The sequence below is a fragment of the Schistocerca americana genome, chromosome 4 (genome assembly GCF_021461395.2).
Source record: "Schistocerca americana isolate TAMUIC-IGC-003095 chromosome 4, iqSchAmer2.1, whole genome shotgun sequence".
Taxonomy (NCBI): domain Eukaryota; kingdom Metazoa; phylum Arthropoda; class Insecta; order Orthoptera; family Acrididae; genus Schistocerca; species Schistocerca americana.
The window spans coordinates 286,503,370-286,530,106 of record NC_060122.1 but is presented as its reverse complement, the minus strand read 5'-3'; the positions used below and the strand labels follow the sequence as shown (position 1 = coordinate 286,530,106).

Below are 26,737 nucleotides of genomic sequence, written 5' to 3'. Positions count from 1 at the left end.
GAAGCATTCGCAGAAGTGTACCCGTGGAGGCCAATCAGCTGCTGATAGTGCCTGCACACGCTGTACATGGTACGGAAACAACTGGTTCTCCCGTAGCACTCTCAATACAGTGACGTGGTCAACGTTGTACAGCAGCAACTTCTCTGAAGCTGACATTAGGGTTATCGTCAACTGCGCGAAGAATTGCCTCGTCCATTGCAGGTGTCCTCGTCGTTCTAGGTCTTCCCCAGTCGCGAGTCATAGGCTGGAATGTTCCGTGCTCCCTAAGACGCCGATCAATTGCTTCGAACGTCTTCTTGTCGGGACACCTTCGTTCTGGAAATCTGTCTCGATACAAACGTACCGCGCTACGGCTATTTCCCCGTGCTAATCCATACATCAAATGGGCATCTGCCAACTCCGCATTTGTAAACATTGCACTGACTGCAGAACCACGTTCGTGATGCTACGTACTGATGTGCTTGATGCTAGTGCTGTAGAGCAATGAGTCGCATGTCAACACAAGCACCGAAGTCAACATTACCTTCCTTCATTTGGGCCAACTGGCGGTGAATCGAGGAAGTACAGTACATACTGACGAAACTAAAATGAGCTCTAACATGGAAATTAAGCGTTTCCGGACACATGTCCACATAACATCTTTTCTTTATTTGTGTGTGGGGAATGTTTCCTGAAAGTTTGGCCGTACCTTTTTGTAACAGCCTGTATATATATCAGTTCATGACATCCAGTATTACAAATTTCGTTTTTGTGACGGACACACGTCCAGGTCGTCCGCTCTCAAAATTCTGCCATCTCTCTCCCCACATCCACCACTGTTGTCTGAGCCTCAGATTGCACACAGCACAGTCAGTGATACAGTGCACTACGTGGTGTTACCAACATAAATACGTAAATAGCCTACTTACGCAAATACCATTCCGCGCTCCGTTAATTCTCGTCGTGTGGCCATAATGATGTCGGAAACCTTTTCAGATGATTCGCTTGAGTACATATGAGAGCTCCGCCAGTGTGAAGACGACACTACCGCCATCTCTACATGTGCATATTCCTATCCCAAGACGTTTGTCACCGCAGTGCAATGTGGGTTTCAGGCTTCCGCTCAGCAAATAATTTTTGGATGTCTCTGTTTTTTAGGCCCCCGCCTCACCTGCCGCTGGAGGGCGGTCTGTCGCGGAACGCGCGGCTGTGCGGCGCCTCGCGGCTGCTGGACGGTCTGGTGTCGGGCCCCGAGTCGCTGGCCGAGCGGCAGGGTCAGCTCTACACGGGCCTCAACGGCGGCCACGTCGTGCGCATAGACCCGCTCACCGACCAGGTCACCTCCGTCGCCAAGTTCGGCAGGTCCTGCGGTCAGTACATCCGACACATGCACGTAGCAAGGACACACATTAAACACACCATTAACGAATGTTCCATTAATGACGAGGTCATTAGAGAGGGAACACAAGCTCTGATCTGGTGGATGGGGAAGGCGGGGTTGGGGAGTAGGGGGGGGGGGGGGGTGGAAGGGAAGGAAAAGAGAGAGAGAGGGGGGGAGAGAAGGAAAACAGCCGTGCTCTTTCAAAGGAGCCATCCCAGCATTCGCCTCAGATTGTTCGTGCAGCCCGCAGCTCTCTGGCGTATTGTATAATACACACATCAAAAAATGTTTTGCATCATCTCGATTCCGAGAGTTCCGAAACCTGTACAGTAAATTGGAATAGAGATCAACATAAACATCATTTCCGGTCTTCTTATACCTCATGAAAACCACACATTGCATGTTGTACCACCATACAGTGAGACCTTCACAGGTGGTGGTCCAGATTGCTGTACACACCGGTACCTCGAATACCCAGTAGCACGTCCACTTGCATTGATGCATGCCTGTATTCGTCGCGGCATACTATCCACAAGTTCAAGGCACTGTTGGTCCAGATTGTCCCACTCCTCAACGGCGATTCGGCGCAGATCTCTCAGAGTGATTGCTGGGTACGTCGTCCTTAAACAGCCCTTTTCAATCTACCCCAGCCATGTTCGATAGGGTTCATGTCTGGAGAACATGCTGGCCACTCTAGTTGAGTGATGTTGTTATCCTGAAGGGAGTCATTCACGAGATGTGCACGATTGGGGCGCAAATTGTCGTCATGAAGATGAATGCCTCGCCAATATGCTGCCGATATGGTTGCACTATCGGTCGGAGGATGACATTCACGTATCGTATAGCCGTTACAGCGCCTTCCATGTCCACCAGCGGCGTATGTCGTCCTCACGTAATGCCACCCCAAAACAGCAGAGAAGCTCCGCCTTGCTGCCCTCGCTGGACAGTGTTTGTAAGGCCTGACCGGGTTGCCTCCAAACACGTCTTCGACGTTTGTCTGGTTGAAGGCATATGCGACACTCATCGGTGAAGAGAACATGTTGCCAATCGTGAGCGGTCCATTCCGCATGTTGTTAGGCCCATCTGTACCGCGCTGCATGGCGGCGTGGTTTCAAAAATGGACCTCGCCATGGACGTCGGAAGTGAAGTTGCGCATCATGCAGCCTATTGCGCACAGTTTGAGTCGTAACACGACGTCCTGTGTCTGCACGAAGAGCATTATTCAACATGGTGGCGTTGATGTCAGGGTTCCTCCGAGCCATAATCCGTAGGTAGCGGTCATCCACTGCAGTAGCAGCCCTTGGGCGGCCTGAGTGAGGCATCTCTTCGACAGTTCCTGTCTCTCTGTATCTCTTCCATGTCGGAACAACATAGCTTTGGTTCACTGCGAGACGCCTGGACACTTCCCTTGTTGAAAGCCCTCCCTGGAACAAAGTAACAATGTGGACGCGATCGAACCGTGGTATTGACCTCCTACGCATGGTTGAACAACAGACAACACGAGCTGTGTACCTCCTTGCTGGTGGAATGACTGGAACTGATCGGTTGTCGGACCCCCTCCGTCTAATAGGCGCTGCTCATGCATAGTTGTTTACATCTTTGGGCGGGTTTAGTGACATCTCTGAACAGTCATAGGGACTGTGTCTGTGATACAATACCCACAGTCAACGGCTTTCTTCAGGAGTTCTGGGAACTGGGGTGATGCAAAACTTTTTTTGATGTAATATACATCAAGCAATTGACAAATGGCTCTGAGCACTATGGGACTTAACTTCTGAGGTCATCAGTCCCCTGGAACTTAGAACTACTTAAACCTAACTAACCTAAGGACATCACACACATCCATGCCCGAGGCAGGATTCGAACCTGCGACCGTAGCGGTCTCGCGGTTCCAGACTGTAGCGCCTAGAACCGCTCGGCCACACAGGCCGGCCGCAATTAACAGTCTAATCCAAAAATGGCACCTAAGGTTAAGAGCTTCTCAAGAATGTATTTTTTTGCTTAGTAACAAACAAAAAAGATACCGTAATATTTTTAGATAATTTTAACTGATACAGTGAACTAAGTATCGTTTGCGGCTTACGTCAGGGGCAGAGTGGTATGTAACGCGGGCATTGCAGGGTTAGTAGAAGCGAGAGGGAGAATATTGTATTTTATTGTTTGTCTTCCAATACTTACAACTCACGAGGACGGGCAATTAGCAATGATCAGCTGCTGTGTTCAAAATGTCAAAGGGAAGAAACTTAGATTCGTGAATGTCCATTACAGAGATGGTCGTCTTCAAATGTGGTGTATGTTTCTAACAAGTAACATCCATCCACATTAAGCATGTTGTAATACAATTAAATCACTAAAAGCAAAAGTCATTCAAAACATTTTAGTAAACATTTGCGATCGTGTGCCGTATCGCAGTTACTGTTACTAATTAATATGACATACTAATTTATGGAGGTTACCAATTAATAGTAAGAACGGTAGGTGAAGGTGTGGTAAAGCGGCCAGGACAGGAAAAGTGGCCATTGCCTGTTTTTTTTGCCTGCCGAAGAGTGGTCAGACTAGCTCTAATACGTACATCGCCATTGTTGTCACTAAGCTTGACAAAAGAAGGTTGTTGCGTTATTTTTTTAGTAAATAAGTTTTTGTTTTTAGTTGTCTTATGTAAGATAACTCATATTATTCTTTTTGCCTATCTTGTATGTAGAGTAATAATTTTCTACCATATCAATGTTTCAACAACGTGTTTTGGCCTACAAATGTAGTCTCTTGTTATTTACTACAGTCTGGTAGTTCCTTGCGTGGATCACTAATGCTGACATTGCGTCAGATCGGGAAAAGTGGTCGTCGGGAAAAATGGCCAAGGTGTTCACTCATTTATTTACTTCCAAAAAACCACGCATAATAACAGCCTAAATTGACTTCTAAAGCGTATCAAACGGCTCTGAGCACTATGGGACTTACATCCGAGGTCATCGGTCCCCTAGAACGTAGAACTACTTAAACCTAACTAAACCGTATCATCCGCCTTTCCATTCCTTTGTGAAGACTTCGAATTAATTAAGTTATATTATTTAAAACCGTCTTTACATATTGAAAAACGACTTTCGCGGCTATGAGTGTAAGGCAGGAGCTCATGAAAGTAAATACTGCGAGACATTCTAAAACGTAAGCAATCGCAATAGGTCAATTACATCCCGAGAAATTGCAAAGCGAAGTTGACGCTTGAAACAAACGAAACGCGCCGCTATTGCACGTCCCTCGATGCAGGCGTGATCCCCCCATATCAATGTTTGTGGCAGTAAACCCTATTATTACTTTCGGCCCTCTTGACAACAGTAAAAATAAGATTACATACGTCAATCACATCGCGATTATGAGCAAAGTGAGCTGCACACTTGCATCTCGAAAAGTGCACTAGCAGTGCGTTTCGCTTTGCAATTTCGCAGCATGTAATTGACGTATTGTGATGCAACAATACCATTCTTTTCGTGATTTTTTATGTTATTCATTGCGTAAGAAATAATAAGGGGTGTCCATTAAAAAAACATATTTGTATACGTTTTAGACTGTCTCACAGTATTTACTTTCACGAGCCCACTGTCTTACAATCGTACCAGTGAAAGTCGATTTTCAGTATCTATTTTTGTTCTAGAGATATTTGCGTTGAAATGGTTAAGTGGCTCACCCTGGATATGGTCAAAACCAAAAGTGAGATTGAAAACGGTCTGCTGCAGCAACCATTTCGTATTCTTTCATATACTAGGGCGTGAAGAGGCATAGAAAATGTACCCAGCAATAAAGAAAACAAACATATGATTCTGTTGCGAAGGCACTGGCCACAGTACCCACTTACGTATTAAAAACTGGTCACTTCGTAAGCCTCCAGAAAAATGCATACATTATTTTCTTTTTCGCTGAAACACATTTGCTATGATACCATATAATATGTTGATTCAAAATGTGTAAATGGTAAGATTCTATCGGTTACTGTAGTTTGATGAAAACTGAAATTCTCTTTGAGTGGCCACTTCACACCCCTTCGTATGTGGCTAGCAGTGTCACCCTAGAACGTCAATATCGGATCTTAAGCAAAAATGTTTGGTTACGACTGCCTTAGCGGTTAGGGAAAACAAGAAAAAGTTAAATCTGGATGCAAAGTATTTGATCAGGCGAACATCCGCAACTGAGGAGTATATCAATAGAATAAGAGCCCGCTTCAGTTGCTAGTAAATTTTTTATTAATTACCCGGCCGGTGACGACGGCTAAAGATCCATCTTCGGGTGCCACCAAATACGAGAGGTGTTTTTGAAGCAAGCACCGTTCCGAAATTCCGCCACTGCAGCGCCGCAGCTTCATTTGTTGTAATTTAAGTTTTCTCTAATTCCAATTCCTAAGTATTTAATTGAAAGGACAACCTACGGATTTGTGTGATTTATCATGTTCTGTAATTTACCGAGTTCCTTTTAGTACTCACGTTGACGACCCTGCACTTTTCATTATTTGCAGTCAATTGCCCCTGTTGACACCATACAGATATCTTGTCTAAATCATTTTGCTATTGTTTTTGATCTTCTGATGACAGTGCTAAACGATAAATAACAGTATCATCTGCAAACAGTGCAAGAGGGCTGCTCAGATTATCTCCTAAGTCATTATACAGATTTGAAACAGCAAAAAGTCGTAACACGGCTTGGGGAGCGCCAGATATGGCTTCTGTTCTAATCGATGAATTTCCATCAATTACTGCGAACTGTGACCTTTCTGACAGCAAATCACGAATCCAGTGGCATAATGAGTCGATATTCCATAAGCATGTAATTTAATTACGAGTCACTTGTGGGGAACAGTACCAAAAGCCTTGTGGAAATTTTGAAATAAGGAATCAATTTGAGAACCCCCATAGATAGCACACGTTACTACTTGAGAGTAAAGAGCTAGTTGTGTCTTGTAAGATCGATATTTTCTGAATCTGTGATGTGTGTTAATAGATTATTTTCTTCGAGGTGATTCACAATTTTCGAACACAGTATATGTTCCACAATCCTACTACAAATCGTCATTATCGATGTGGGTCTATAATTCAGCGGCTTACTCCTATTTCCTTCCTTAAATACTGGTATGACCTGTGCAACTTTCCAATCTTTAGGTACAGATCTCTCGTCGAGCGAGGGGGATGTTTATAACTGCTAAGTATGGAGCTATCATATCAGCATACTCTGAATCTGGAACAGAAGACATGCTTTTATTATATGATTAAGTTCCTTCGCTTCACCGAGTATATCTGCTTCTGAGCTTCTCATATTAAAGGGTGTGCCTGATTCGAATTCTAGAATATTTATTTCGTCTTCTTTGGTGAAGATATATGGAAAAAATCATATTTAGTAACCCCCGCTTTAGTGGCACTGTCATCACTAACATTACCATTCCCATTGTACAGTGATTTTATTGATTGCATCTCGTTGCTGGTAGAACCAAAATTTCTTTGGATGATCTGCCAGATTTCGAGACATAGTTTCATTGTGGGAACTACGCAACTGGCCATTAAAATTGCTACACCAAGAAGAAATGCAGATGATAAACTGGTATTCATTGGACAAATCTATTACACTAGAACTGACATGTCTTTACATTTTCACGCAATTTGGGTGCATAGATCCTGAGATTCATCCGAAAAAATGACGTTTTGCCATTCGTTCACCCAGGTTCGTCGTTGAGTACACCATCGCAGGCGCTCCTGTCTGTGATGCAGCGTCAAGGGTAACCGCAGCCATGGTCTCCGAGCTGATAATCCATGCCGCTGCAAACGTCGTCGAACTGTTCGTGCAGATGGTTGTTGTCTTGCAAACGTCCTCGTTTGTTGACTCAGGGATCGAGACGCGGCTGCACGATCCGTTACAGCCGTGCGGATAAGATGGCTGTCATCTCAACTGCTAGTGATACGAGGCCGTTGGGATCCAGCACGGCGTTCCGTATTGCCCTCCTGAACCCACCGATTCCATATTCTGCTAACAGTCATTGGATCTCGACCAACGCGAGCATCAATGTCGCGATACGATAAACCACAACCGCGATAGGCTACAATCCGACCTTTATCAAAGTCGGAAACGTGATGGTACGCATTTCTCCTCCTTACACGAGGCATCACAACAACGTTTCACCAGGCAACGCCGGTCGACTGCTGTTTGTGTATGAGAAATCGGTTGGAAACTTTGCTCATGTCAGCACGTTGTAGGTGTCGCCACCGGCGCCAACCTTGTGTGAATGCTCTGAAAAGCTGATCATTTGCATTTCACAGCATCTTCTTCCTGTCGGTTAAATTTCGCTTGTGTAGCACATCATCTTCGTGGTGTAGCAATTTTAATGGCCAGTAGTGTATTAAAAGCATCTCGCATTAAAGTCCACACTAAATATGGAGCTACTGTAAAACATCGCCAATCTTGGAGATTTTGCGTTCCTTTAAATTTGGCATGCTTTTTTCGTTATTTCTCCACCTGATTTCGGACCTGTTCTGCGTACCATGGAGAATCAGTTCCATTTCTTATCAATTTAAATGTTATAAATACCCCAGTTGTCGTCGATGCTATTTCTCTGAATTTAAGTTACATCTGGTTCACGCCTACACAGTTAGTTTGAAAGGAATGGAGACTGTCCCGTAGGAAAGCGTAAAGCTGATTTTTATCTGGTTTTTTAAACAGATACATTTTGCGTTTATTTTTTGGTGACTTTGGATGTTCCGGTATCCAGTCTTGCTAAAAATCAGCCTGTGGTCACTAATCTCTGTTCCTGTCATGATGCTCGCTCAGAGTTATTTGTTACTAAGACGTCAAGTATAATTCTGCAAGTTCTTTTAGTTTCTGACTTTGAGACACAAACTTCCTGTGAAACTGTTTCTGTACGTGCATCTTTACAAGTTCCTTATGAAGAGTGGGAGTGGCTGTTGGTGTTGCAGAAGGCCCCTGGGATGAAGAGGCGTGTGGCAGACCGGCGGGCGTCAAGTTCGCCAGCGACGGCACGCTCATTGTCGCCGACATGTACTACGGACTCTTCAGGGTGGACGTCGACACAGGTGAGTCGCACCGCAATTCATTCATTTATTCACAAATTAAGAAATTCATCCTTCAGGTGCAAGACAAAATTTTATTAGTTTACCTATAAATTAACCCATACGGACATATGTTACACGTTGAAATACATCATCAATCTACTGATTTCATAATAAAGAAATTCGTGGTACTCATAAAAATTGAATTATTTTGGAGGGCAAACGTTGGCCATGTCACAGAATAAAATTAAAACAGAATAAAGACGCATAGTCATAAGATTATGTCTGTCAAAACTAAACACATTAAGACAAACGTAGACGGAGCTACGCCAACCAGGAAGAAGGGTCACACAAAGCAATACTGAAACTAGGCGTCGCGAGCAGTTCCGCGGCGAGGATCAGCCAGCGGCCGAGCGCACGCGCGAGCGCAAGCACTAGAGACAAGCTGTCTCAAAATTACGAGGGTGAGTCAATTGAAAACCTTAATTATTTTTTAAAATATTATTTACTGTGCAGAAGTGGTACAAAGCTGTATCACTTTTCGACATAATCTCCTCAACGCTCAATGCAAGTCCTCGAGTGCTTACAAAGTGCATAAATTCCTTTAGAAAAAAATTCTTTTGGTAGTCCGCGCAACCACTCATGCTCCGCGTGGCGTACCTCTTCATCAGAAGAGAACTTCTTTCCTCCCACTGCGTCTTTGATTGGTCCAAACATACGGAAATCACTTAGGGCAAGGTCTGGTGAGTATGGTGGATGAGGAGGACACTCAAAATGGAAATCTGTGATTGTTGCAACTGTTGTACGGGCACTGTGGGGCCTTGCATTGTCATGTTGCAAAAGGACACCTGCTGACAGCAATCCACATCGCTTCGATTTGATTGCAGGCCGCAGATGATTTTTTAGGAGATCTGTGTATGATGCACTGGTGACTGTGGTCTCTCTAGGCATGCAATGCTCCAAAATGACGCCTTTTTCGTCCCAAACGAGAGTCAGCATAATCTTCCCTGCTGATGGTTATGTTCGAAACTTCTTTGGTTTTGGTAATGGGGAATGGCGCCATTCCTTGCTCGCTCTCTTCGTTTCCAGTTCGTGGAAGTGAACCCAGGTTTCGTCCCCAGTAACGATTCTTGCAGGGAAGCTATCACCTTCTCGTTGAAAGCGCCGAAGAAGTTCTTCACAAGCATCAACACGTCGTTCTCTCATTTCAGGAGACAGCTGCCGTGGCACCCATCTTGCAGACGCTTTGTGAAACTGGAGCATATCATGCACAATGTGGTGTGCTGACCCATGACTAATCTGTAAACATGCTGTAGTGTCATTCAGTGTCACTCGGAGGTTTTCTTTCACTATGGCTTCAACTGCTGCAATGTTCTGTGTAGTCACAACTCGTTGTGCCTGACCTGGACGAGGAGCGTTTTCCACTGAAGTCACACCATTTGCGAACTTCCTACTCCATTCGTAGACTTGCTGCTGTGACAAACATGCATCACCGTACTGAACCTTCATCCGTCGATGAATTTCAATAGGTTTCGCACCTTCACTACGCAAAAACAGAATAACAAAAAAAATGGCTCTGAGCACTATGGGACTCAACTGCTGAGGTCATTAGTCCCCTAGAACTTAGAACTAGTTAAACCTAACTAACCTAAGGACATCACAAACATCCATGCCCGAGGCAGGATTCGAACCTGCGACAGAATAACAGAACGCTGTTCTTCCCTGGTGCAAGTCCCAAGTGGGGCGACCATCTTTATACTGATACTGCGATGGCATGTGTGCATCTGCACTATGCTGCCACTTACAGGCCATTCTGCATGCTGTTTGTAGCACGCTTGCCAACTTACAGGATAATGGCGCGAAATTTCGATTTGTTATTACATATTTAAGGTTTCCATTTGACTCACCCTCGTACTTAGCGCAAACGTGAATTGTACACAAATTGTGACGGAAGCAGTCTTACAAAAGGACAAACCTACCTATTGCTACAGTACATTAAACAATTTACCTGAGAACTAGCTACAAAGTCAGGGCATGGAAATTTACATTCAAATATTATAATAAGAGGGCGAAGCCCCACTACAGTAACTAATAAATTAGTACGGGAAACACACAAACGTGGGAAGCATGAAATATCTTGAACATAAAACAGGCAAATTAGGAAACACCTTAGCAACTAGGTGTCATTACCAGTGCAATACAAAATACATAGATAGACAATGTACAATCGCACTATAATAAAGGGACTCATTTCCTGCCCGGCGTAGCTCCTCCAACTTTAGTCTTAATGTTTTTAGTTTTGACAGACATAATCTTATGACTATGCGTCTTTATTCTGTTTTAATTTTATTCTGTGACATGGCAAACGTTTGGCCCACAAAATAATTTAATTTTTGTTCTGAAGAAGGTACCATTATTGGCATCGAAACCTAAGTAAACTAATAAAATTTTCTTGCAACCGAAGGCTGAATTTCTTAATTTCTGAACAATTCACGGTTGCTGAAGCACTGCACTATTTTAAAGATTCGTAAAATATGAAATCTCCGACATCGCTACGGCTAGAAAAAAATCTTACGAGAACGGCACGGACGAGGACTGACGAGAATCGTTCAAAGGGGCAGAAGTGCACCCCTTCCGGAAATTGCTCCAGTTTCAATGCCGGGCCTTCAACAAGTGTCAGCGTGCGATAAAAGTTAACGAAATATCATCGATATGGGCTTTCGGAGCCGAAGGCCCACTTGTGTACCCTTGATGACTGCACGACACAAAGCTTTACGCCTCGCCTGGGCCCGTCAATACCGACTTTGGACTGTTGATGATTGGAAACATGTTACTTGGTCGGACGAGTCTCGTTTCAAATTGTATCGAGCGTATGGACATGTACGGGTATGAAGACAACCTCATGAATCCATGGACCCTGCATGTCAGCAGGGGACTGTTCAAGCTGGTGGAGGCTCTTTAATGATGTGCAGAATGTGCATTGGAGTGATATTGGACTCCTGATACGTCTAGTTACGACTCTGACAGATGACACGTACATAAGAATCCTCTCTGATCACTCGCATCCATTCATGTCCATTGTGCATTCCGACGGACTTGGGCAACTCCAGCGGGACAATGCGACATCCCACTCGTCCATAACTGCTACAGAGTGGCTCCAGAAACGCTCTTCTGAGTTTAAACACTTCCACTGGCCACCAAACATCCCAGACATGAACAATATTGAGCATAGTATGCGCTGATATGAAACTTCCTGGCAGATTAAAACTATGCGCCGGACCGAGACTCGAATTCGGGACCTTTGCCTTTCGCGGGCAAGTGCTCACAAACTGAGCTACCTAAGCACGACTCACGCCCCGTCCTCACAGCTTTTCTTCTGCCAGTACCTCGTCTCCTACCTTCCAAACTTTACAGAAGCTCTCCTGCGAACCTTGCAGAACTAGCACTCCTGAAAGAAAGGATATTGTGGAGACCTGGCTTCGCCACAGCCTGGGGGATGTTTCCAGAATAAGATTTTCACTCTGCAGCGGAGTGTGCGTTGATATGAAACTTCCTGGTAGATTAACACTACCGAAGTGGCCGTGCGGTTAAAGGCGCTGCAGTCTGGAACCGCAAGACCGCTACGGTCGCAGGTTCGAATCCTGCCTCGGGCATGGATGTTTGTGATGTCCTTAGGTTAGTTAGGTTTAACTAGTTCTAAGTTCTAGGGGACTAATGACCTCAGCAGTTGAGTCCCATAGTGCTCAGAGCCATTTGAACCATTTGATTAACACTGTGTGCCGGACCGAGACTCGAACTCGGGACCTTTGCCTTACGCGGACAAGTGCTTCTGTAAAGTTTGGAAGGTAGGAGACGAGGTACTGGCATAAGTAAAACTGTGAGAACGGGGCGTGAGTCGTGCTTGGGTAGCTCAGTTGGTAGAACAGTTGCCCGCGAAAGGCAAAGGTCCCGAGTTCGAGTCTCGTTCCGGCACACAGTTTTAATCTGCCAGGAAGTTTTAATATTGAGCATATCATGGATACCTTGCAACGTGCTGTTCAGAAGAGATCTCCACCCCCTCGTTCTCTTATGGATTTATGGACAGCCCTGCAGGATTCATGGTGTCAGTTCCCTCCAACACTACTTCATACATTAGTCGAATCCATGCCACGTCGTATTGTGGCACTTCTGCCTGCTCGCGGGCCCTACACGATGTTAGACAGTTATACCAGTTTCTTTGGCTCTTCAGTGTATATAGTGCATAGTCACGATTGTAGGGTATCAGACGCTTTGTCGGGGCACGGGGGCTCCCTTAGCATTCAGACAGTTATAGGAATTGGAGAACAATATTGAAACACCGCGAGAAATGCATGCTTCAATATAAACGCAGATGCTGGCCAAGCCTGCAGGTTACGCTGTTTTATTTTATCACGAATGGTACCTATGTCATGTCCTTCGTACGTTACAAGTGTCAGTCGTGGCATAACAGTGTTCTGTGTAGTTGTGATAGCATTATGTTGGAGCTAAGTGAATTCGAATGTGGGTAAATTGTTGGTGCTGGTTTGGCTGGTGCTTTCGTATTCACGATAGCCGAAGTATTTGAAGAGACACCGTATCAAAGATTCACACCACATACTAGCTACAGGGAAAGCGGAAAAACATCATCCACTAAGTAACGGAAGTGTGTGCTGAGTGATCGTAATGGACGGACGGTCTTTGAAGAGGATTGTGACAAAGAATAAAGGGACGACAGCAAAAAACTCACTGTAGAATTGAATGTTGCACTCGCGAGGCCTTTCAGCACATACACACACACACACACACACACACACACACACACAAAGAGAAAAACACAGGAAGAGAGGTCGCCAAGTAGGGAATTGCAGGGCTAGATGGAATTCCAAAATCACTCATCAGTGATGCAGATGTCCGTAACAGGAAAACGTAGTGCCGAAGTCATTTAACTTGGACAATGCAGCAGTGGGCAGGCCGCTGTGGCCGAGCGGTTCTAGGCGCATCAGTCCGGAACCACGCGGCTGCTACGGTCGCAGGTTCGAATCCTGCCTCGGGCATGGATGTGTGTGATGTCCTTAGGTTAGTTAGGTTTACGTAGTTCTGTCTAGAGAGCTGATGACCTCAGATGTTAAGTCCCATAGTGCTTAGAAGAGGAGGAGGAGGAGATTGGAGTTTAACGTCCCGTCGACAACGAGGTCATTAGAGACGGAGCACAAGCTCGGGTTAGGGAAGGATGCTGAAGGAAACCGGCCGTGCCCTTTGAAAGGAACCATCCCGGCATTTGCCTGAAGCGATTTTAGGGAAATCACGGAAAACCTAAATCTGGATGGCTGGACGCGGGTTTGAACCGTCGTCCTCATAGTGCTTAGAGCCATTTGAACTTTTTTTTCAGCAGTGGAAGAAAGTAATTTGGTGGATGAGTCTTGTTTCACAGCGTTTCCGAGTTCGAGTATACTTCCTAAGAGTGAAACGTGACACGATTTGGTGACAATTTGGGCTGTCATATCGTGCTATTCAAAAAAATATTCAAATGTGTGTGAAATCTTATAGGACTTAACTGCTAAGGTCATCAGTCCCTGAGCTTACACACTACTTAACCTAAATTATCCTAAGGACACACGCCCATGCCCGAGGGAGGACTCGAACCTCCGCCGGGACCAGCCGCACATTCCATGACTGCAGCGCCCAAGACCGCTCGGCTAATCCCGCGTGGCTCATGGTATTCCATGGGCCCCATGGTTACTTTGCTAGGTCGCATTATTGCCAAGTATTATGCGACCTTTTTGGATGATCATTTCGATCCCGTGGTACAATGTTTGTTCCCTTACGTGACGCTGTGTTCCAAGACGACAGGCCATTGTTCACACTTCACACAGCCCCCCCTGCGGGTCCGGGGATTAGAATAGGCCCGAGGTATTCCTGCCTGTCGTAAGAGGCGACTAAAAGGAGTCCCTCCCCCTCAAGGGGGTAGTTAGCGCCTGCGTCCGGAGACGGACGATTCCACGACCTCTATTTGCGGTCGTTTTGCTTTTTCCCTTCTCGTTTCTTCCTTCCTTTGGTTGGTTCCTTTCTTTGCTCTTCTCCACCTCACTGTGTTCCTTACTCTTTCCCTTGTCTTCTTCTCCTTACCTTCTCATTGCCTTCTTCTCCTTGCCTTCTCATTGCCTTCTTCTCCTTGCCTTCTCATTGCCTTCTTCTCCTTGCCTTCTCTGGTCTCCGCCTCGGCGTTTGAGACAGTCTGTCCTCTCTCTCCCTCTCTCTCTTCTTTTTCCTCTTCTTCCTTCCTCCCTGTGCGCGCCTGAAGGCCGACCCACGCGTTCGCACGCGTAGCCAGTGACGGGGTAACGCGTAATTCCCCGCCCTGGGTAGACATGTAAGGCACGCACGTACCCCCTGGTAAAGGCCAGGCCCAGGGAGGGGTGATTGCCTGAGCTGATACCTTCTGACCATGCCGATTGGTCCCTCCGTCTGTTTCTCGGGAGGTGTGACCTGAGGTGTAAACATTCACCTAAGGCGGGAGTGCCCTCTGAGAGGGTCCCCACAAGGAAGGAGCGCGCCATCGGAGACGCTGGCAATCATGGGGGATTCCTCCGCAATGGATTTCACTCCATCTCTCTCGACTTCTGCCCAAAAACGGAAACTTGTCCAGCCACCAGTGACCAAAGTACTACCACCTGCCCCACAGTTCCTCGTCGTTTCTCGATCTGAGGACGGAAAAGATTTTTCCTCTGTCAACCCTTTCGTTAACCAGAAGGGCGTAGATGCCATAGCCGGATCTGTCAAATCTTGTACCAGGTTGCATAACGGTACCTTATTACTAGAAACTGAGAGCGCCTTTCAGGCACAAAAACTGCTTCGGGCCACACTCCTGTACACGTTCCCTGTCCGGTTGGAGGCTCACCGAACTTTGAATTCGTCTCGTGGTGTGGTCTATACTAGATCCCTCGACGGATTGACTGACGAGGAGATTCAATCTTTCCTCGCTGAGCAGGGCGTGACGGCTGTCCATAGGGTCATGAAGAAGGTCAACAATGACCTTGTACCGACCCGGACACTTTTCTTGACCTTTGATAGTGTTAAGCTGCCATCGCGCATCAAGGCGGGCTACGAGGTTATTTCTGTTCGCCCCTATGTCCCGACACCTACGCGCTGCTACCAGTGTCAGCGTTTCGATCACACTCGACAGTCTTGTTCCAATGCGGCTAAATGTGTCACTTGTGGCAGGTATGCCCATGAGGGTGACTGTCCACCTCCGTCTCCTCGTTGTGTGAACTGTCAGGGTGACCATGCCGCATCCTCCCGCGACTGTCCTGTCTATAAGGAAGAACGCTGTATCCAAGAAATTCGGGTCAAAGAGAAAGTGTCCACCTCGGCTGCTCGCAAGCTACTGGCTAGTAGGAAGCCCACGCTGCTCCCAGCGGGGAAATACAGTACTGTCCTCGCCTCTCCTCGGACTACCAGGGAGGTGGCAACCCAGACATCCGATCTGACCTTCAGCACTACGGTCGTCCGTTCGGCCAGTGCTAAGATCGCGCGGTCGACGTCTCCTCTTCCTCCCATCACCCCACAGACACCAGCCCCTTCATCAGCTTCTGCTAAGACGAAGACCCAGAAGTCAGATGCATGGGCCTTCAAGAAGGAACCGTCCCGTGCAGACTTCCTACGTACCTCGACCTCCCAGCCTTCGACCGGTACTTCCACCAAACGACCTTCCAAGAAGGCTCATAGGAAGCACAGTTCTCCTTCTCTGCCACGGCGCATTTCTTCTCCTGCGCCACCCAGCGGTTGCCGCCCCAGGCCGTCATCCGTTTCGCCTGGCCGCACCGCTGGTAGCCGAACATCTGGCCGTTCACCGGCGGAGGAAGCTCCCCCTCCCGGCCATCTTACCAAGATGGCCGTTGAACCTATAGACCCAATGGACGATGACTGTCCGCCTACTGATAGCGGCGGCAGTGCTCGCTCGAAGCCAGGCCCTCAGCGGCCTTCGAGGTGACCCCTTCTTTCATCTTCCTTTTCTTCTTACGATGGCACTTATTCACTGGAATATTCGCAGCATTCGCTCCAACCGAGAGGACTTGAAGTTGCTGCTCCGCTTGCACCGTCCGCTCGTCGTAGCCCTCCAGGAAACGAAGCTACGCCCATGCGATCAAATTGCCTTGGCACACTACACCTCTGTGCGTTTTGACCTACCCCCTGTGGTAGGTATCCCAGCTCATGGAGGGGTTATGTTGCTGGTCCGGGATGATATTTACTACGATCCCATCACATTGCACACCGGCCTGCAAGCAGTTGCCATCCGCATTACTCTCCCCACTTTTACATTTTCCATTTGTACCGTTTACACTCCATCGTCATCTGCCGTTACCAGGGCAGACATGATGCAGCTTATTGCTCAGCTACCTGCCCCATTTTTGTTAACTGGAGACTTCAATGCCCACCATCCCCTTTGGGGCTCTCCGGCATCCTGCCCGAGAGGCTCCCTGTTAGCAGACCTTTTCAACCAGCTCAATCTTGTCTGCCTCAATACTGGCGCCCCTACTTTTCTTTCGGACACATCTCACACCTATTCCCATTTAGACCTCTCTATATGTACTACCCAACTTGCACGCCGGTTTGAGTGGTATGCACTTTCTGATACATATTCGAGCGACCACTTCCCGTGTGTTATCCATCTCCTGCAGCATACCCCCTCCCCGTGCTCATCTAGTTGGAACATCTCCAAAGCAGACTGGGGCTCTTCTCTTCCAGGGCGACCTTTCAGGATCAAACCTTCACAAGCTGCGATCGTCAGGTCGCACACCTCACGGAAGTCATTCTCACTGCTGCTGAATATTCCATCCCTCACCCTACTTCTTCTCCACGTCGCGTACCGGTCCCCTGGTGGACCGCAGCATGTAGAGACGCTTTACGTGCTCGTCGACGTGGTTTACGCACCTTTAAACGCCACCCTACAGTGGCGAATTGTATCACTTATATACGATTACGTGCACAGTGTCGTCGTATTATTAAAGAAAGCAAGAAAGCCAGCTGGGCTGCTTTCACAAGCACCTTCAACAGTTTTACTCCTTCTTCTGTTGTCTGGGGTAGCCTGCGCCGGCTATCTGGCACTAAGGTCCACTCACCAGTTTCTGGCTTGATGGTCGCGAATGACGTCCTTGTGGCCCCGGAGGATGTCACCAATGCCTTCGGCCGCTTTTTCGCAGAGGTTTCGAGCTCCGCTCATTACCACCCTGCCTTCCTCCCCCGCAAACAGGCAGAGGAGGCTAGGCCACCTAACTTCAGCTCCTCGAATCGTGAAAGTTATAATGCCCCATTCACCATGCGGGAACTCGAAAACGCACTTGCCCGGTCACGGTCCTCCGCTCAAGGGCCTGATTCTATTCCTATTCAGATGCTGAAGAACCTTTCTCCTGCGGGTAAAGGTTTTCTCCTTCGTACTTACAATCGCATCTGGACTGAGGGACATGTTCCCGCATGCTGGCGCGAGTCTATTGTTGTCCCGATTCCTAAGCCGGGGAAGGACAAGCACTTGCCTTCCAGTTATCGACCCATCTCGCTTACCAGCTGTGTCTGTAAAGTGATGGAGCGAATGGTTAACTCTCGTTTGGTTTGGCTGCTTGATTCTTGACGCCTACTTACCAATGTCCAATGTGGATTTCGTAGGCGCCGCTCTGCTGTTGACCATCTGGTTACCTTGCCGACCTTCATTATGAATAACTTCTTGCGGAAGCGCCCGACCGCGGCTGTGTTCTTTGATTTGGAGAAGGCTTACGACACCTGTTGGAGGGCGGGCATTCTCCGCACCATGCATACATGGGGTCTTCGCGGTCGCCTCCCTCTTTTTATTCGTTCCTTTTTAATGGATCGACAGTTCAGGGTACGTGTGGGTTCTGTCCTGTCAGACACCTTTCACCAGGAGAATGGGGTGCCACAGGGCTCAGTTTTGAGCGTCGCTCTCTTCGCCATAGCGATCAATCCAAGACTGGATTGCCTCCCAGCTGATGTATCAGGCGCCCTTTTCGTGGACAATTTTACCATCTATTGCAGCGCGCAGCGTACACCTGTCCTGGAGCGCTGTCTTCAGCGTTCTCTTGACCGTCTTTGCTCCTGGAGTGTCGCCAATGGCTTCCGTTTTCCTGCCGAGAAGACGGTCTGTATTAACTTCTGGCGCTACAAGGAGTTTCTCGCACCGTCCTTACGACTCGGTCCCGTTGCTCTCCCATTCGTGGAGACAACAAAATTTTTAGGTCTTACATTTGACAGGAAACTTAGCTGGTCTCCACATGTGTCATATTTGGCTGCCCGTTGTACCCGTTCTTTAAATGTCCTCCGTGTTCTCAGTGGTATGTCGTGGGGAGCGGATCGAACCGTCCTACTTCGTCTATATCGGTCGATCGTCCGCTCCAAGCTGGATTATGGGAGCTTCGTATACTCCTCTGCACGGCCATCCATCTTACGCCGCCTCAACTCCATACAACATCGGGGTTTACGACTTGCGATCGGAGCGTTTTATACTAGTCCCGTAGAGAGTCTTCATGCTGACGCTGGCGAATTGCCACTCACCTACCGGCGGGATATACTGCTTTGTCGGTATGGCTGTCGGCTACTGTCAATGCCCGACCACCCGTCTTATCGTTCCTTTTTTGACGACTCTCTCGACCGTCAATACGGGTTGTATGTCTCTGCCCTGCTACCCCCTGGAGTTCGCTTTCGTCGCCTCCTTCAACACCTTAATTTTTCACTCCCTGCAACCTTTCGAGTGGGCGAGAGCCACACGCCACCTTGGCTCCAGGCTCAGGTTCGCGTTCACCTTGACCTCAGCTCGCTCCCAAAAGAGGTTACCCCCAGTTCGGTCTACTACTCCCGTTTTGTCGAATTTCGTTCGAAGTTCATTAATATGACCTTCATTTATACAGATGGCTCAAAGACCAATGACGGGGTCGGGTGTTCCTTTATTGTCGGGGCACAAAGTTTCAAATACCGGCTCCATGGCCATTGTTCGGTCTTCACAGCTGAGCTCTTTGCCCTCTACCAGGTTGTTCTTTACATCTGCCGCCACCGACATTCTGCTTATGTCATCTGCTCCGATTCCCTGAGCGCCATCCAGAGCCTCAGTGATCCGTATCCGGTTCACCCTTTCGTGCACCGGATCCAACGCTCTCTTCAGCAGCTGGTGGACGTCGGTTCTTCGGTTAGCTTTATGTGGGTTCCTGGCCTTGTCGGTATCCCTGGGAACGAAGCTGCAGATGCCGCGGCCAAGGCTGCGGTCCTCCAGCCTCGGACAGCTTCTTGTTGTGTCCCTTCGTCGGATAATAGCAGGGTAATTTGTCGGCGCATTTTACCGCTGTGGCATGCCGATTGGGCTGCACTTACGGACAACAAGCTTCGGGCCTTGAAACCTCTTCCCGCGGCTTGGACGTCCTCCTCCCGCCCTTTTCGGCGGGAGGAGGTCGTTTTGGCCCGGTTACGAATTGGACACTGCCAGTTCAGCCATCGCCATCTGCTGACGGCTGCGCCGGCGCCGTTCTGCCCATGTGGGCAATTGCTGACGGTCCGCCACATTTTAACGTCCTGTCCGGATTTTAACACACTGCGTCTTGATCTTGGCCTGCCATGTACTCTAGATGCCATTTTAGCGGATGACCCACGAGCAGCTGCTCGCGTTCTTCGTTTTATCAACTTGACAAACCTCTCTAAGGACATTTGATTATGCTGTTTTTTTAATCCTATGCCTGTCAGTCTGTCTCTTATCGTGTTTTCCCTTTTAGTTGTTGTTTTAAACTTGTGCCTCGCGGTGCATTCTTAACGTAGTCTGGGCGCTAATGACCATTGAAGTTGTGCGCCCTAAAACCACAAAAAAAAAAAAAAAAAAAACTTCACACAGCTCACATCGCTCTAGACTGCTTTTGTCAGCACGAAGATGGTTTGTAACTTCTCCCATTGCCACCATACTCGCCAGATTTTAGTATTGTAGAACCCTTGTGGTCTGCCTTCAAAAGAAGGGTCCGTGGTCGCTGCCCACCTCCGTCATCGTTACCTGAACTTGCAACTATTTTGCAGGAGGAAGGGTACAAGGTTCTCTCGAAAACTGTTTATACATTCCGGGACGACTGGAAGCTGTCTGAATGCCAACGGTCTTATTACACAGTTTTAAGCTTGGTATGTGTTGTGCTTTTGGTGTTCCCGTATTTTTGTCCACCCGCTGTACTATCTTCACAGACAGCGACTATCACATGATGATACTCTCAATTGGGTGCCACTTGTGATCGCATGTATCAGTGGGCTTGGATTAGAGAGGAGCAGGGCAAGGAAGAATAAGCCCTTATGAAACTGAAAAGTAGTATCTTTACCGTGAAATAAAAACAAAACTGCCGGCCGGTGTGGCCGTGCGGTTCTAGGTGCTTCAGTCTGGAACCGCGTGACCGCTACAGTCGCAGGTTCGAATCCTGCCTCGGGCATGGATGTGTGTTCAAATGGTTCAAATGGCTCTGAACACTATGGGACTTAACTGCTGTGGTCATCAGTCCCCTAGAACCTAGAACTACTTAAACCTAACTAACCTAAGGACATCACACACATCCATGCCCGAGGCAGGATTCGAACCTGCGACCGTAGCGGTCGCCCGGTTCCAGACTGTAGCTCCTTTAACCGCTCGGCCACTCTGGCCGGCATGGATGTGTGTGATGTCCTTAGGTTAGTTAGGTTTAAGTAGTTCTAAGTTCTAGGGGACTGATGACTACAGATGTTAAGTCCCATAGTGCTCAGAGCCATTTGAACCAAAAACAAAACTACTAGCAAAATAAAGGAATTCTGTTCCGAAGTGCTCGTCTTTGCACATAGTATAAATTAAAATTTACTGCTGTGTAACATCCTGTGAAAAGGTGAAACCACGTTCCTAGCTGTGTGGCTGGGAAAGGAGCACCCACTAACCCACTCCTTGCCCCGACCCTTAACGCACCTAAAGCATCGAGAACATCTGCTACTTCAGGCGCGATTTGATTTTCGCAATTAATGTGGATAGAGTAAGGACGAAAGGAGAGAGCACAACTCTGCTCAAATAATAATCGACCACAGACTCAGTTGAATATGTTTATTTGCACAAACACCTACAAACATGGCAATAATCAAGTTCACAGACAGAACATGATAAAAAGGCACGAAATAGGTGGCAAAAGTACTATAAAGTTATTACTGAACTGGTAGACAACTCTTGGTAATCAGACACAAAATGAAGAAGTGAAACATGTAATTGATGACAAGAGAAGTAGGTATTAATGATGGAACGTAGCGGTAGAACATGGCAGATTACTTCGAAGGCGACATGGAGGCGTCAGTAGTCGAGATGCAATCGTATTTACGAGTTACCATCGTACTTCCAACTGATGTGATTGTCGCAACTAGCGTGCAACAATATCATTCTTCTGACTAAGCGGCAATCTCTCCCGACCAACCGCAATCTCCGGCAACCTATTCGTATTGTCGACCCTTCTGATGCCTGTAGCACTCAGTTGATGTCTCAACAGAGTGCCTAACGGTAGGACCATGTGGTATGGAGACTGTGTCAGCCACGGAAACGCGTCTTGATGGCGCAATATAGAGCTCTTGCTGTCGCTGTTTTATACCTTAGGGGTTTACATAAAAGGTTGTAGCGCAGAGAGCACTATTTTTCATAGCCAACCTAACTGGGCTCATATGCAGTGGTTTAGAGAGCTTACTTAGTTGTGTTGGGTTGTGAAGCAATGGTACTGTCACCGCCCTCACATCACACTCAAAATTATTAATCGGATTATAATAAAAATCAATTAATATCATTCCTAGCCACAAACACTCGTTAATCTCCAATTATCCTGATTCTGGTGTGGCGATAATAGTCAGCCACCCTTGGACAATATGGCATCACCATTCGGTACTGTATTGCTGCACCCCATACAGTGACACGTCTGGACCTTCCTTGGAATGCAAGTATTCGAGATGTTGCTGATCAAGCCTGTCTCACGCTTCGCTCTTCGAGGAAGGCCTTCCAGAGGTCATTCTCCTTGTGGGGAGGAATGCACCCCAAGTTCCAACCGCTTCCAAGGGTATTCAATCACTTTCATTCCGGCGTATACCGCAAGCCATTGAGCTGATTCCCGCCTTCTAGAGGAAGATGTTCCCGATGTGAATGTGGTGTGTTCCGGCTATGTCTTGAAGGACAAACCCATCTCCGAAATTTTGTCTGTAGGCCGAGGCGTGCATCACGCGCTAGCAGCACGTTCTAGTCCACTTCACAAGGGGACCACAACAGGCATAAGATTTTTTATATCTACAGTACGTGAAGTTCAGAACTCAGATATTAATTCCCCAAAATAGTTCGATACATCTCTCGAAAATTCTCTAGAAAATCGACTTTGAAGTTTTCCGACAGTCTATAATATGCTAATTTTTCTCGATAGCCCTTGTGGCTGTGAGGTAGGATTTCGCATGCCACGAAACAGTCGTAGGTTCGATTTCCAGCTGAGCGAATTTTTTGCCAGAAGTGTATTTTCTACTAGCAGTTCCGTGAAGTTTAAAATACACAAAAACGGAAAAAAATCAGTAGCACTCGAGACGTAATCGCTGGTTCAAGTCTCATTCCGTCATTATTTTTTTGCTTTTTCCGTTCAGTTACAACACCTACGTCAATTAAATATATAATTCATCAAATCATGCTAAGTACCAGATATCTAATCGCTACTTTCATGAGAAACGCACGCCTTTAGCGCCCGTTGCTTCGCTCGCGTAGACTGTACGATTTGCATTGATTTTGTTATTTTTTGTATTTCTTTAATAGAATTTTATGTTGCTCACAAATTTCGATACGTTCTGAGTTTTTGGCGCTAATTACGGCATTGGAAGCATGGTCTTTTCCGAATGTACTTCTGACCACGAAGCGCTTCTGGCGATATTTCCATAGAATCTTTCATCCCCTAATACATGCCTCGTTAGAAATGAAGCAACAATTTTCATAGATTTAACTACGTAAATGTTTTAATATAACAAACTACTGTCATGAAAATTTTCATCCTCTGTTTCACCCCCATTAGAGGTTGAATATCCAAAAAACACTGAAACACGTATTATTTTTATTTCCAACCGAGAAACCAAACACAAATTTTCAGAGACTTAAGTTTCAAAAATGCTTCCATAGTGAAATAAATACAAACTTTTATCCCCTATTTTAACCCCTTATAGGTTGCATTTCCGAGCCGGCCGCTGTGGCCGAGCGGTTGTAGGCGCTTCAGTCCGGAACCGCGCTGCTGCTACGGTCGCAGGTTCGAATCCTGCCTCGGGCATGGATGTGTGTGATGTCCTTTGGTTAGTTAGGTTTAAGTACGTCTAAGTCTAGGGAACTGATGACCTCAGATGTTAAGTCCCATAGTGCTTAGAGCCATTTGAACCATTTTTTTTTTTGCATTTCCGAAAACACTGCAACTAGAATTTTTTAACCAACCAAGAATACAAATACCAGTTTTTACAAACGTTACTTCAAAAATGCTGTAGTGGTACTTCAGTAATGATTTTCTTAAAAAAACTCCGTCAGTGGTTGAATTTCAACAAATGTTGAAGCACATAATTTTTTATTTCTGACTGAGAAACCAAATACCAGTTTTCTTAATTCTTGCCTCAAAATTGCCTTATTAGCGAAATGTTTTCGGAAAAACCTTTCATCCTCTATTTCACCCTCTCAGTGTGGGGTTTTGAACAATCCCTTACTAAGCTATACCTACAGTACAAGCTCAAAACCCTCTCCAAATTTCAAGTTTTCTATCCTTATCAGTTTGGACTGGGCGATGATGAGTCAGTCAGTCAGAACATTTCCTTTTATATTTAGTGATTACATATCACACACGAAAATCCAGTTTTCATTGCAAATATAAATTCTTAATTACTTATAATTTATAAACGACTGTTTAAATTCGAAAACAAAACATTACAAATTAAATTCTTTTTTATGCTTCAATAATTTTACACTTGAGGTAAGTGTTCATGGCACATACAGCTTTGTTTAAAATTTTTGTACAACTGGGAATCGAACCAGTGTCATTCACAGGGTAGGCGATCATCCTGCGACACAGCGACACGGCCTGTAAAGAGAGATTGACCTTGTTTTAGCATGTTAAAGACGGTTGGAGAACTTCAAAGTCTATTTTCTCGAGAATTTTTTAGAGTTCCGTCTTACTGTTTTTTTTATTGATATTTAAGTTCTGAATTTCGAGTACCATAAATATAAAAAAATACAAAAATTCGATTGCCATATGGTCTCATTGTTAACCGGGCTGGCTAGCACGGTGCGTGTAGGCTGAGTCCCGACCGAAGGCGCCGGCTTGGGAACTCCAATTGGGCTTGCCCGCCGGGTGCAACATTACTTCAGAAGAGGGCGGACAAGCGTAACGTAGGCAGTCTCAGCAGAACGTAATTTGAGTTATGCAGCTGTTATGACTTAAGAGAAAAGAAGTACAGCTAGTGCTCACGTATCGCAACGCAGGCTCAACCCGCCGAGCGATTCGCCAGCCAACATGTCGTATTAGGTGTGTCAGTATTTGTTCTTAATACGAAATGAGACTACGCCAAATGACATGTAATTCAGACAGTGAAGACCCAAAAGTGTTACTTTTCTGATGGAAATTACGGCAGCGTTGCTTTGATTTGTAGGCTGGCATAGTAGACTTTCACCGTTCCTGCCACTAGAGCCTACTCCAACATCTACATCATCGCTGTGCAACTCACACTTAAGTGCTTGGCAGAGAGTTCATCAAACCACCTTCAGACTATTGCTCTACTGTTCCACTCCTGAAAAGTGCGCGGGGAAAACGGACACCTACATCTTTCCGTATGGCCTCTGATTTCTCTTATTTTGTTGTGAAGATAATGCCTCCATATCTGGTGGCGTCAAAAAATAGTTTTGTGTCCTGAGAAGAAAGCAGATGATTGAAATTTCGTTAAAAGACTTCACCACAACGAGCAACACGTTTGTTTTAATGATTGCCAACCCAACTCGCGTGTCATTCCATGAGATTCTCTCCCCTATTTCACGTTAACACAAAAGTCCTGCTCTTGTCTGAGCTTTTTCAGTGTCTTCTGTCAATCCAACCTAGTAAGAAGCTCGTTCCGTGCAACAGTACGGACAAACGTAGCGTAGCATCTTCTAAGTGTTCTCCCAACAAAACACAGTATCAGCAGAACGTGATTACAGTCGGACAGTTCTTATCATTCAGAGAAAAGGAGTACAGTAGGTACTCAGAATGCGAATTACTTCTACTTATACGCAATTATTCGGTAAAATTCTCACCAAAACTGTTTGCTGTAAAACTGCATAATTTTCTTTCAAGTGAGTGCAAAATAAATAAATAATGTTTCTTCCATGCTGAGTATGATGTAGAAAGCTTACAAGAAACATGAGCTTCAGCTTCCTCCTTCTTGAGACTGTTACCTAGATGCCCATTTTTTTTTATAGCCTTGTTTATAACAGATGTGTTTCTTCAAGCATATTTCATTAAAATTCTGTGTAGAAATACAAACGTTCATGTGTCTGCTTGTGCTACGGCAAAATAGCTGTTGCAGCTTCTGTTTATTCTGCACATTTAACTAGGTTACATAACCAAAACCCTTGCCTCATGAATACATGAGTTCTCCTCAGATCACCGAAGTTAACCAACTGTGGGCGTGACCTACTTGGATCGGTAACCACTTGTGTACACCAAAAGCTGTTGTCAGCTTTCCATTTGCTTCTACAGCTAAGGGAAGGAGACGGGGACGTAAAGTTCCTGATCACTAGACTTTGCGCTAAAGTCCTGGATTAAATTCCAAACCTCCCCGCTACGTCTTGCAGCGGGGTTGAGCGGGGACACCCGTTTATGAGGTCAGGATGGCTGCTCGTAATCTGTGAACCATCTTTGACACTAGTAAAATGTTATTGAAGTTCAGTCATGTATTCACTGTGTTTATAATTCGTTGCTCTCCCGCACCACCCTCAGCTCATGCTTCATTCAGCTGCATGTTGGATTCCAGCTGACGCCTGTTTTGTCAGCACAGTGTCTGCACGCCCAGGCGATGGTGTTAACGATCTTTACGCCCGGGCGGGTTGCCAGTTGGCAGGCGGCTGCTGTGCCCAATGCAAAGGTTTGGTCTCAAACTTGCTGTTGGATTGTCCTTGGTCTCGCTCTGAATTTTATGATGACCGTTGATGAGCCATCAGTGATGTACATGGTGTCTGTAGTCATGCGGTCGGTTGTTCAAACAAATTTTGGGCTTGCAGCCAGTCGTCATTTAATTCATCCCACGATATTTCGACTGGGCACCTGCCACCCATCTTCAGGTAAGCCAA

General features: G+C 46.4%; 1 protein-coding gene across 1 annotated transcript in view; it reads left to right on the top strand.

The window, feature by feature from the left end:
- LOC124613168 (adipocyte plasma membrane-associated protein-like) overlaps positions 1–26,737 on the top strand; it is a 251,918-nt gene that overhangs the window by 131,905 nt on the left and 93,276 nt on the right. The window contains exons 3-4 of the mRNA XM_047141797.1: positions 1,138–1,349; positions 8,308–8,424. Coding sequence (XP_046997753.1) covers positions 1,138–1,349; positions 8,308–8,424 — 329 coding nt within the window. The remainder of the gene's footprint in view (positions 1–1,137; positions 1,350–8,307; positions 8,425–26,737) is intronic.